Source organism: Rhagoletis zephyria, unplaced genomic scaffold (assembly GCF_001687245.7).
Source record: "Rhagoletis zephyria isolate East Lansing unplaced genomic scaffold, Rhagoletis_zephyria_1.1 Rzeph_scaffold_01121, whole genome shotgun sequence".
NCBI lineage: Eukaryota > Metazoa > Arthropoda > Insecta > Diptera > Tephritidae > Rhagoletis > Rhagoletis zephyria.
This window is the reverse complement of record NW_016158205.1, coordinates 86618-100194: the sequence shown is the minus strand read 5'-3', so window position 1 is coordinate 100194 and position 13577 is coordinate 86618. Positions and strand designations below refer to the sequence as shown.

At 43.2% G+C, this 13577-nt stretch overlaps 1 protein-coding gene across 1 annotated transcript; it reads left to right on the top strand.

The window, feature by feature from the left end:
* Positions 1–3066: 3066 nt before the first annotated feature.
* Positions 3067–7695, top strand: LOC108362847 (uncharacterized). Its single transcript, XM_017615992.1, has 3 exons — positions 3067–3381; positions 6478–6903; positions 7612–7695. Exons 1-3 carry the CDS (start codon positions 3067–3069, stop codon positions 7693–7695), a joined length of 825 nt encoding a protein of 274 aa, XP_017471481.1.
* Positions 7696–13577: the final 5882 nt, after the last annotated feature.

The following is a 13577-nucleotide window of genomic DNA, read 5'->3' as shown; positions in this document are numbered from 1 at the left end:
CCTGATTCAGAATTCGTTTCAAAAACGCATATCTCGACTGCCGATTCAAAAACGGCCTACCTCAAATATTTTCAATATACTTTCAGTTTAGGTAAGGGCGTTTTTGGATCAAATTCTGAAATAAGGCGTTCTTGAAAAGTTTTCTGAGATAAGTCGTTTTTTATTCCAATTCTGAAATAGGGCGCCTTTTGAAAAGTTTTCTGAGAAAGGGCGTTTTCGAACTGGCTGCCGAGATAGGTCGATCTTCCACTTAGGTGTAGCAAAAGGTATGTCACAGATAAAGTCTGAAAACTTACCTTCGCTAGGGCGTTTTCGACANTTCTGAAATAAGGCGTTCTTGAAAAGTTTTCTGAGATAAGTCGTTTTTTATTCCAATTCTGAAATAGGGCGCCTTTTGAAAAGTTTTCTGAGAAAGGGCGTTTTCGAACTGGCTGCCGAGATAGGTCGATCTTCCACTTAGGTGTAGCAAAAGGTATGTCACAGATAAAGTCTGAAAACTTACCTTCGCTAGGGCGTTTTCGACATGGCTGCCGAAATAGCTCGATCTTCTTGTAAAAATATATCCACACTTTAGATTTTGGCGGTGCCATTGTTTAAAGCAAAGTTTCTTCCATAGAAAATTATGGCCGACCATATGGCTCTTGCTCAAATCTATTCGATACAACTACTTTTCTTTCGATACCAATTAGGTATCAATTCAACGATTCGAGTAAAAAAAGTAGTTGGTATCGAAACAAAAGTATCGAGTACATACTCGTATTTACTTGTATCGGAACATCCCTACACCCACGTCACTGTTGACAGTTACAAGTTTGAAAAAGTAGACGACTTCGTTTATTTGGAAACCAGCATTAACACCAATAATAATGTCAGCCTTGAAATCCAACGGAGAATCACTCTTGCCAACAAGTGCTACTTTGGGCTGAGTAGGCAATTGAGAAGTAAAGTCCTCTCTCGTCGTACAAAGATCACACTCTATAAGTCACTCATCATGCCTGTGCTGGTGTATGGCGCGGAAGCATGGACAATGAAAGCATCTGATGAGGCGGCTCTTGGAGTTTTCGAGAGAAAGATTCTGCGAAAGATTTACGGACCTTTACGCGTTGGTGATGGCGAATATCGCAGACGATTTAACGATGAGCTGTATGAGCTTTACAACGATATAGACATAGTGCAGCGAATTAAAATTCAGCGGCTCCGCTGGCTTGGCCATGTCGTTCGGATGGACAGAAACGCTCCTGCTCTGAAAATATTCAACGCGGGCCGCGATGCTGGTAACAGAGGAAGAGGAAGGCCTCCTCTGCGTTGGAAAGACCAGGTGGAGAAGGACTTGGCTTCACTTGGCATTTCCAATTGGCGTCAGTTAGCATAGAAGAGAAATGACTGGCGTACTGTTTTGGACTTGGCCAAAATCGCTTAGGCGGTTACAGCGCCAATAAAGAAGAAGAAGATTTTGGAAAAATCTAAAGAAAATTTATAACATCCGAAATTGACCATTGATTTCTATAAAAGTACCTAGTTTTACTCGGAATTGAAACTTCTTTTCGAAGTAACGACTGACGGTGACCATTTTCTTTTGAAATTTTGCAAAAAATAATGTGGAGTGGGAAAAATAATTATAATTTTTTTTAACTCCAGGCTTATTCCAAAAATTTTCCACACATTTACAATGTAGGTACTCACAAAACTTATTATTTCTTTAAACATTACAGATATTCTTCCTTCCAAAGTCTTTTAAATCTTAAAATTGGGTAAAAAATAATAGAGCTAAAAACTGTTTAGTGCGGGAAGACATGTAAAAATGGATTTTTAAGAAAAAGTCGAGAATTTGAGGGTGTTACAAAAATTTTAGACGCAGTTTCGTGAATTGCTCGACCAGCCCTACGACCTGTACTAGGTCACTTAAAAAGTTCATGATCAGTGTAACACCGTGCAATTTAAATTATTTTTATACCCGAGCACACTTGTGCACAATGGTATTATAACTTTGTTGACATAACGGTTGTTTGTAACAGGCAAAACGAATCGAGATAGATATAGACAAATGTATACATAAATGATCAGAATGAAAAGAGAAATCGATTAAGCGGTGACTGTCTGTCCGTCCGTCCGTCTGTGCACACGATAACTCGAGTAAAAATTGAGATATCTTAACGAAACTTGGTACGTGCACTTCTTTCTGGCGTAGGACGGATGGTATTGAAAATGGGCAAAATCGGACAATAACCACACCTACCTCCCATATAACGGTAATTTTCAGAAATACGAAAGCTGCGATATTTTTGTAATTACTGAATAGTATTCACTCAAAATTGGTATTTACAATAACTTTTATACGAAAAATAATAATATTATAAATTATACTTATGGTTACATGTGTACATCTTGGTAACCGCAGCACAAATTTCTTCCAAACTTGGCACAGTTGTTAGCCTTGCTACAGCATACCAAATGGCTGAAAAATTTTAATATCGGACAATAACCACGCCCACATCCCATATAACGGTAATTTGGAGAAGTACGAAATCTTCGATAAATCAGTAAATATTAAAGCTAATTTATTCAAAAATGATGCTTGCAACAATCCTTTACCAAGAAATACGTTTATGATAAAATTTTGGAAAATGGGCGTGGCACCGCCCACTTATCATCACATATATGTGTGGCACCCTGTTGCATTTCGCAACTCCTACCTCACCTCAACTTAATTTCCTTTTTGGAACAACTACTATATTTTTCGACCGATGTTTTTCTTTCTTCTCTTAGGAACGTTCATCTTGCACGGACACGCGGCGACTCTTAACCAACAAAACCAATTTGTAAATTAGCACTTCAATAGTTAGTAAGTGAATATTATTGAATAAACAGAAGTTTAATTAACATAGTCCTTGAAAGCCACGGGTTATTATTTAGCGGAAGATAGCTAGGCACAAAACTTCCCAAAGTGGTGACCCCGAACTCGTGGCCGCGGAAAACCGTAACGGAACTTATTAACTGTTATTAAAGATACATAGTCCGATTATACGATCAATTTGATTAACACACGTGGGGCCTTACCCAACTGAGATGACCAACGACGACACAACCAAACCGGTGGCGACCGATTTGACCACCACTCCCGGGGATGCAGCTCCAGCAAACTTCGTCGCTGCTGTCTACGCTAGACTACCAGTGCCACCGATGGCCAGCGCCAACATCGAGGCGTGGTTTACTACAATGGACTTCTGGTTCACTGCCTCTGGCATCAACACCGACAAGCAGAAGACCGCAACCGTTTTGGCCACGTTGGACCCAAACTTGGTGGGACAGTTGCTCGTCATCGCATCTATGACGCAGCAAGATAAATACGAATTTATTAAGACGAAAAAAATGTTGCCGATAGTGAGCAGCGCCGCCTCAATCGCCTATTGTCCGAGCTGTCCCTCGGCGATAAAAATCCATCGGAACTATTTTACGAAATGAAGCGAGTGGCTGGTAATACACTAGGTGAAGTCGCACTCAAGGGGTTGTGGACTAAACGGCTGCCGGAACTCGCTCAACCTGTGGTCGCTGCATCATCGGGAACCGCCGCCGAATCTACTAAGATTACCGACTCCGTCGTCGATGCGATTGCACCTAGCCAAATTTGCAGGGTTAAGACAGAGCCCTACAGCGAGATAACCCAACTGCGCGCAGCCATCGAAGAGCTAAGCAAGCGGTTCAACAGACTATCAGCGCATTCGCGCTCTCGCTCGCAAACTCGAGGTGGAGAAAAATCAACCCAGCACGTATTCATAAGAAGCAACTCGCGAAATTAGGCAAGTGACTACGCCACTCCCGGAAGCGCGTCAGACAACATATGTTGGTATCATCAAAAGTTTGCATCAAATTCCCGAAGATGCCGAAGCCTGTGTAATTTTAAGCAACGTTCAGTACAGGCAATATCGTCGGTTACAAATGCTAACTTAGCCTGACCTCCACTGCACCGGTCGGTTGTCAGCGAAGGCCCAGACACAAAGCGCTATGTGTTTCGCTTACAAGTGTGCGATAAAGCTTCAAAAACAAATTTTCTCATCGACACCGGAGCAGACGTATCCGTCCTCCCACTCACAGCAAAAACTTTCGACGTCCGACCTACCGCAACGCTCTTATATGCCACCAATGGTTCACCAATAAAGGTAATAGGAGACGAGCTAAAATAGATCTGGGTCTTCGCCGTGTTTTCTACTGGGCGTTCGTGGTCGCCGACGTTACAGCCCCTATAATTGGCGCCGATTTTATTCGCCACTTCAACTTGCTCATAGACTTACGACGCAACCAGTTCATCGACACCATCACGCAACTCAAAACACCACTCATATTGCCAACGTTATGCAACGCAGCTGCAATTAAAACCTTCGATGCAACCAACTTTTTTTCTGACATTTTGTGAGATTTTCCCGACCTCACGAAACTGGCCCCGTATGGCTTCACAACCAAATCATCAATTTTCCACCGCATAGAAACAACAGGCCAGCTGGTTTCATCTCGACCACGTCGCCTTTCGCCCGAAAAGCTGTTGGCAGCACGAAGGGAATTCGATTTGCTACTCAAGGCTGGCATATGCCAACCATCCAGCAGTAACTGGTCGAGTCCATTACATATGGTAGGAAAGAGCGATGGAACATGGCGGCCCTGCGGGGACTACCGCGCCCTCAATGCGCAGACGCTACCAGACAAATATCCTCTGCCTTATTTAACGGATTTCACGAACAACTTACGAGATAAGACAATTTTTTATCAAAAATTGACCTCCAAAAAGCTTTCCATCAGGTCCTAATCCACCCAGACGATGTTGCTAAAACAGCTATTACAACCCATTTCGGATTGTATGAATTTAAATACATGACCTTCGGGCTGTGCAATGCGGCGCAAACCTTTCAACGGTTAACCAACGAGGTTATGCGAGGAATAGACTGTGTGTTTCCATAATAGACGATATTTTTATCGCCTCATTTTCACTTGAACAGCATCGTCGGGACCTGCGTGCCGTTTTCCAACGCCTGCACGAAAGCAAGCTGGCTATTAACTTAAAAAAAAATGTGCGTTCGGTAGAGCGAACTAAAATTTTTGGGGCATCTTGTCGATTCGCAAGGTAATCGTCCATTGCCCGAAAAGGTCGCAATCATTCGAGAGTTCCCGAAACCAATGCTTGCAAAAGATTTAAACAGCTTTCTAGCCATGACTAATTTTTATCGAAAATTTTTGCCACACGCGATAGAGTATCAGTCTGTTTTACAAAGTTTAATTTCCGGTAACAAAAAAACGATCGCACACCCTTAGCCTGGTCTACAGAATCTGACGCTGCATTTGAAAGATGTAAACTGGAACTGGCAAACACAACGTTGTTGGCACACCCCGCACCACATGCTGAACTCTCATTATACGTGGATGCATCAGACACTGGCGTGGGCGCAGCGTTACACCAGAGGATCGATGGGCATCTACAGCCGTTGGGTTTTTACTCAAAGAAACTTACGGGTGCCCAACGAAGGTATAGCACCTACAACCGTGAGCTCACAACCATGTATCAAGCAGTATGCTACTTCCGCTACATGATCGAGGCACGAAAATTTCACATCGTGACTGACCATCGACCGCTTGTTTACGCCTTCCGGCAGAAACTGGAAAAGGCGTCCCCACGACGAGTGCGACAGCTTGACGTAATAGGGCAGTTTACCACAGATATTCGCCATACGCCCGGAAAGGGCGTATCGTAGACTACACCCAGATGGCTGAGACGCAACAGAACTATCCTGAGCTGCAATCCTTGCTCAGTGGTACAGGTACGCAAACATAGCTCGTATTAAAAAAAATTTCAATTCCAGGTAGCAAAACAGCTAATTTGTGACGTGTCCATCACGCATATACGACCTTATGTTCCAAAGACATTTAGAGAGCCTATACTCGCAAAAATTCATAGTTTGTCGCACCCTGGGACCCGTACTATGACCATATGACCGTATGACATATGGCATACGGAAGGATATAGCCTCCTTCGTTCGTAACTGCGTGGCTTGCCAGCGCTCAAAAGTACATCGCCATACCGTGACGTCACCGGCGAAGTATGAACCTCCACGAGAGCGTTTCTCTCATATAAACATCGACATCGTTGGCCCCTTTCCGTTGTGCGAGGGACAGCGATACTGCTTAACGATGATCGACCGTTTCACTCGCTGGCCCGAGGCAGCACCAATGTCTGACATGAGCGCAGAGACCATGGCAAAAGCCCTCCTTTCGCACTGGATATCGAGATTCGTAGTACCTGCTCGAATTTCATCGGACCGGGGGAGACAATTTGAGTCGGCAGTCTTTGCTGAGCTTATTACAGCTATCGGAGCCACTCACCTTCGCACTACGCCTTACCACCCGCAATCGAACGGCAATGTGGAAAGGTGGCACCGCAGCCTTAAAGCAGCGATATTATGCCATGACTCTAACAAGTGGACTTACCACCAGCCATCTATTCTACTCGGGCTACGGGTGGCTATCAAACCGGACATAAATGCTTCACTCACCGAACTGGTTTACGGTACGACGCTGAGGATCCCTGGTGAATTTTTCGATACATGCCCCGGTCCTAAAGAAGTCTCCAGCGACACTGTCACACAATTCCAGTCAGCAATGCAAAATCTCCGCCCAACACAAACGGCACATCATGCAGCAACAAAAACATTCGTTTCAAAAGACTTCCACATAGCATCGCATGTATTTGTGCGAAACAACTCCATACGCCCTTCGCTGTCCAATCCATACGACGGCCCATACCCGGTGATAAGGCGAACTACGAAGTTCTTCACGGTATCAGTACGGGGTCGCAAAGTGAACATCAGTTTAGATCGCCTCAAACCTGCATTCTATGCAAATGAAGACTCATCGAATGAGGTAAATCCTAACATCATAGAAAAAACATCGACGAAAGCTACCCGCAGCGGTAGACACGTCAGACTCCCTCAGCGATACAGGTAGCGTTCGTCTAGCGGGGGAGTACTCTGGCACCCTGTTGCATTTCGCAACTCCTACCTCATCTCAACTTAATTTCCGAAAACCGAAGTTTTTCTTTCTTCTCTTACGAACGTTCATCTTGCACGGACACGCGGCGACTCTTAACCAGCAAAACCAATTTGTAAATTAGCACTTCAATAGTTAGTAAGTGAATATTATTGAATAAACAGAAGTTTAATTAACATAGTCCTTGAAAGCCACGGGTTATTATTTAGCGGAAGATAGCTAGGCACAAAACTTCCCAAATATGTATCTCGGTAACCGTTCTACCAATTTGTACCAAACTCGGTATGGTTATTGTGCTTGCCACATAAAAACAAAATTGAAAATTATTGAAATCGGACTAAAATTGAGGCCGCTTTTCATATAACGGTAAATTTCAGAAATGCTTGAAACTTCAATATTTACAAATTTAAGGACGCCAATTTACTCAAAATTGATACACCCGGCTTACCATGTATTGGTAGCTTTCGGAAAGGTGAAAATCATATATTTAATACTTGCGCCGGGTATTTAATGTTCGGCTCCTCCCGAACTTTGACTTTCTTACTTGTTTCTCATATAGCGTATTATATTCACTAATTTTAGATGGAAGTAATAAGTTCAAATCAAAAAATTTTGTGTATCTTTCGGCAATCATTCTCGGGGATCGAGGAAAATATTGTCCAATAGCGGTATAAATATTGCCTTTCGATAAAAATCTTCAGTGTTAGCTAAACGATAATAAGCCAGAAAATTTGGTATATTCGCTCTACGAGGAAGGACAGTGTCAAAATCCAATTCCTTAGTGGTATCGGTAACTAACGTGGCAATGCAAGCATTTTTATACCCGAGCGCACTTGTGCACTCGTCCGTCCGTGAGATATATCAACGAAATTCGGTACGTAGATTTCCCTTTACCCAAGGTAGGTTGGTATTGAAAATGGGTGAAATCGAACTGTAACCACGTTCACTTCCCATATAACGGTATATTCGAAAAATGCAAAAACTACGATATTTCAGTAAATATTGGATCCAAATTGTTGAAAATTAGTATGTGAAATCGAATTTTAGTAACAAATAGTATTATTATGAAATTTTTGGGAAATGGGCGTGACCCCGCCCACTTATGATGAAATTCTGTATCTCAGCTTCACCAATGCTTCCCGACTTAAAGCTATAGACTTAAAGGAATTAAGCGTGGCACGGCCCACTTTATGACTACAAGGTGTATCTCAGTAGATTTCTTGGTTCAATTATTTCATTAACTCTAATACAGCATATTATCGAAAAAGTTTAAAATTTGCTTGTCATGCAATTGTAGTTTAGAGAAAGGAAACGATGATATTTGCGCCGGGTATATAAAGTTCAGTTTCGCCCGAACTTATACTTCTTTACTTGTTTCTACCCATTTTGCTGTTATCCCCCTGATATGAAATGAATATATTGCGTGAATATTAATGCATTAGACCATTTGTGCGCATTTTAGGAGAAGTGGGCATTATGCTATATTTCATCCCTTTAATCATGTACTACATCGGGGTAATTTATTTATTTATTAAGCCAATAAATAAAAAAAATTCTTATAGGCTAAGTAGACATACGTATTGTTACGATTATCCTCGAAGCCTTGAGGGATTTCCCAAATATACTCGGGCTCGTATCGCTGGATTGTTAAATAAATGCAATCGATGACCAAATTGTAGTGCAATTAACTTTATTGTACAACAAACAATTTACAATACTCGCTAATACAGTAAAAACACTCTACTATACTTGTTAAAGCAATAACAACGCTTTACTAAACTTGTTAACACAATTAAACTTATGGCTTGCTTATTTGCAACTCACTTCTCTGCTCACTTCTCTGCTCACTCGTAACTCGTAACTAACTCACTTCGCTGTGGCGGCGCCCTTATGGCAACTCTAGAACATTCTGAAGTTTATCGCTCATTCTCTTTCTCTCGCTGTTCGCAGTGTTCATTCAACTTGACGTTTCTCTTTGTGGAACATTCTACGTCATTCCTCGAACATTCTGCCTATTTCTCGTTGTTCGCTTTGTGTTGCCGCAGTATTCGCCACACTGCCCTCCACCTAAGTCTGATCGTCCCGATCAGACATACTTGCTGTTCCAAACGTTGCTAGTCTTTCATCTTGGTTCTCGGCCTACCAGCTCTCTGGATTAGATGCACTGCGTCTTTCAGCCGTTTGTCAATCTTAAACGGATCTTTCCAGTGACGATGTTCGGAGGTGAAGCCTTTCTTCGGCTGCGGCATTTGCAACAACACCAAATCGCCTTCCTGTAGCTCCTCTCGGCTCGATGCGTTACTGGACATGGCTTCCATCTTATCTCCGGTTGTGCACCATCTCACATGGTCGTGCTTCTGCCGGCCACTGGTGGTGACCAGACCATGTCTCTTCTCATGGGCACCCTTTTCGCCAGATCTATGCCGCATCATCTGTCCATGACACCCAGACTCCCGCCTTCGTGCTGCACTGCCTTTAGCACATCTTGCTACATCCGGATCCTTACGCTGAAGCTTCCGCCGTCGTTTCGTATCTCGCTCTTCCGCCGATGCTAACTTCATTGACCGGACATGTATAATCTCACCCTTGGCTTCCGGCTTAACTGCTCGCCTTTGCCGACCACCTTTTTCGGGACACTTCAAAGCGCGCCTACTGCTTCCACAGCCGCTTCCATTTCCGGCCACCGGCGTATCACCATTGCAACGTGGTTCAGTGGCCTTCCTCCTGCCGGATACACTGCCTGGCTCGCCATGACCACTACCTTGTTGCGACCTTTTCTTCACTGAGCTAGCGGAACCGTCACGCTTTTCCTGTATCGGTGAACCGCTTCCTTCTCCTGACGAAACCACTCCGTCTCCATCACTGCCAACCTCCGCCCAACTAACCGCTTCCGTTTCTGGTGGAATCTTCGACACTTCCTCTAAGACTAACCGTCTGCTGCAGCACTGGCTGTCGTAACCAACCCTAAGTGGCACTTTCCTGTGACGATCTGTCAGGATCATTCTCTGGAGGTCAATCTTCATGCCTTGGCCAAGTAAGAAATCCACGCCGATGATGACTTCATCCACAATGTCTGCCACTATAAACTTAGTGTACGAGGCCCAATCGTCGATTATTACCTCGCATGGTACTTCTCCTAATACTTGGGTGCATTCACCAGTTGCAGTCTGCAGCTTTGCTCCAGGTAGTGGCTTCACATAAAAAGTGGCCAAATCCGGTCGAATAATGGAATGTGTCGCTCCAGTATCCACTGTCAGTACTCTCTCCTGCCCATTCACACATCCACCAATAGTGAGGTTGCTCGCATTCCGGCCAATTTGTGAGACGGAGATTATGGGCCCTTCAACTTCTGGAGCCAGCACGCGGCCCTTCCTGCTGGCTCGTTTCAGTTTAACGACTGATTGGAGTTGGCTTCGTCTCCTTCAGCCCTGCGTTTGCGTCCTGCTGAATTGTTGAGACCATTGGAACTTGCGCTGCAATCGCGGGCGAAGTGGCCTGACTTTCCACATTTAAAACATTTGCCAGAACCATGCTTTTTCTCGCCCAGCAGTTGGATAATCTTCTTCAGCATTTCATTTGTCTCGTCCGGTGTTTCCACTTCCACGCGATGTGCTTTGTAGGCTGGTCTACTTAGGAGCGCCGCCGTTTCACGCGTCTGAGCATACGAGACAGTTTCAGCAAATGTTGGCTTTGGATTCGCGTACGTCTCTCGCTTGGTATACACGTCCCGCATTCCGTTGATGAACCTCTGGATTTTTACTCTTTCGAGGTGCTCACCAGATGCATCTCCAATTGCCAAATGAGCCAACCTTTCAACCTCGGAGGCGAATTCCTGTAGAGTCTCGTTGGATTTCTGGCAGCGATTCTCCAGCTCCATCTGGTAAATCTGTCTCCTGTGCTCGCTACCATAACGTCTTTCCACTGCACCCATTAACGCATCGTAACTGTTCCTTTCACAATCAGGAATAGTCTGCAAGATTTCCGCTGCAGGTCCTTTTAATGCAACGAACAGTGCAGCGGATTTATCCTCCATGCTCCAGTGATTTGCTGTAGCTGTCTTCTCAAACTGGAGCTTAAAGACTTGGAAAGGAATCGTGCCGTCAAAGGATGGAGTCTTTACCTTGGGCGCGCTGGTCGAAGAAGGTGGGCGATTCAACTGCATATCTCGGAGGCGACCTTCCAACTCTTCTACCTTAGCCTCGACTTTCTCCTGAATTAGCTCTTCGATTTTATCTTGTCGTTCCTCGATTTTATCCTGTCTCTCTCTGAGTTCCGCGTTATCTTTAAATAAATTCTCTTGTAGCTGAGTAATCTTTTCATCTAGCTGCGATGACATGTACGTTTTCTGTGCTTCCAGCTGCGATGACATGCGTGTTTCCTGCACTTGCAGCTGGGATGAAATCTGTGATGACATCTGTGACATGGCAGCCAATAACGTGTTCATGTCCATAGCTGTTGATGAACTTGGAGACTTTTGCTGTTCTTCAACCTTCCCGGATGTCTGCTGCACATCCTTCGACGAACAAGCAGCCTCATCCTTCTGTTCGTCCTTTGCGGATGCATCGTCGGATTTACCCTGGAAGTCGTATTTGTCCACGTCGATGCCTTCAGCTTCCATAGCCTCCCGCAAACGGGATAATAATTCCACTTTTCTTCCGGAGGTGGCCAAATTACGCTTTTCCAACTCCTGTTTCAGTTCCTCAATCTTTAAGTCCTGAATTTTCGCCATTTTCAGTAGTTTATCCTTCGGGATTTATTTAACAATCCCACTTCTGACACCAATTGTTACGATTATCCTCGAAACCTTGAGGGATTTCCCAAATATACTCGGGCTCGTATCGCTGGATTGTTAAATAAATGCTAACGATGACCGAATTGTAGTACAATTAACTTTATTGTACAACAAACAATTTACAATACTTGCTAATACAGTAAAAACACTTTACAATACTTGTTAAAGCAATAACAACGCTTTACTACTTGTTAACACAATTAAACTTATAGCTTGCTTATTCGCAACTCAATTCTCCGCTCACTTTACTTGTAGCTTGCTGACTTGTAACTCATAACTAACTCACTTCGCTGTGGCGGCGCACTTATATACCTGCGCTGGCACCTATGGCAACTCTAGAACATTCTGAAGCTTATCGCTCATTCTCTTTCTCTCGCTGTTCGCAGTGTTCATCCAACTTGACGTTTCTCTTTGTGGAACATTCTACGTCATTCCTCGAACATTCTGCCTATTTCTCGTTGTTCGCTTTGTGTTGCCGCAGTATTCGCCACAGTATGTATTGATAAGTCAAACATTATTTAGAAAAAATAAATAAATTATGACTAAATATACTATTTGTAAAAAGTATTCAAAGATTTAAAAAAGCGATCTTTTGAAAAATTAAAAATTTATCTCAATAAATTTAGAGATTATATTGAACTCAAATAGGGCTCGAGTAATAGAAGCATTTCGAACATAAAGATCTTTAAAAAGACCAACATAGAAAAACTCCGAACTACGAAGGGCTCTAGCCGGAATATTAAAGAAAATCCTCCCAAGGAGCACGGGACAGTCAACATCACCGCGGATCACATCGAAAACGAAAGACAAAGATAGGGTTGATCTTCTGTTCTGCAATGATTTTAAGTTGGTCAATAAGCATCGTGATTCATAGATGGGGATAGGATCCGAGAAGCGTAAATTGCGCAACGCAAAGTATAATTGGGATTGGATTGGGGCTCGACCCGGTAGTAGTGCACTTTGGCGAAGGTAGGTCAAAATGGACGGAAAAAGTTCGAGAGTGGTATCAATCGACGCGTCTTAACGATAATAATAACAATCCGGAAATTAACATTTTTAATTAATTAAAGAGTTATTTGCAAAAAACACTTGCACTTTCCGCACTATGTGTGCCTACGCAAAAAGGAGTTGGACGGACAAAAACTTTTTTAATAGAGTGGCAGCAGCAATTTAGTTCCATTTTATTTTTAATAGAGTAGCAACACTAGTTTTCCTCCATGTTATTTATATTAACTACGCTAGATTGTTGTGCGGATTTTCCCCATCGGAATATTGCTATTAAATACAGAGTTTCGCGAAAGTGTACACTTAAAATATCACAAATGTATAAAAAGTAATGAATATGTGTTCAGTTGAGATCATTTACTCCATTTATTTCCGTCAAATTCATCAAAACATAGTGCGAAAAGTGCAAGTGTTTTTTGCGAATAACTCTTTAGTGAATTAAAAATGTGAATTTCCGGTCTTGGATTATTGTTGTGCGTATTAAAACGCGTCGATTGATACCCCTCTTGAATTTTTTCATCAATTTTGGCCTCCTTTCGCTAAAGTGCACTTTTACCCTCGACCCTATTAAGCTCGCATTTCAGGGTACTATTTTATATATATATAAGGAAATTTTGAAATTTAGGGGGGGGCTCGAGCACCCCCCTGCCCCTACCTGGCTACGCTCATGGAAGAAGATATACTCCAGTTTGGACGGCACAAACGCAGTATATAAAAGCTTTAGCGTGTAGGGATCGGAGAAATCCGAGCT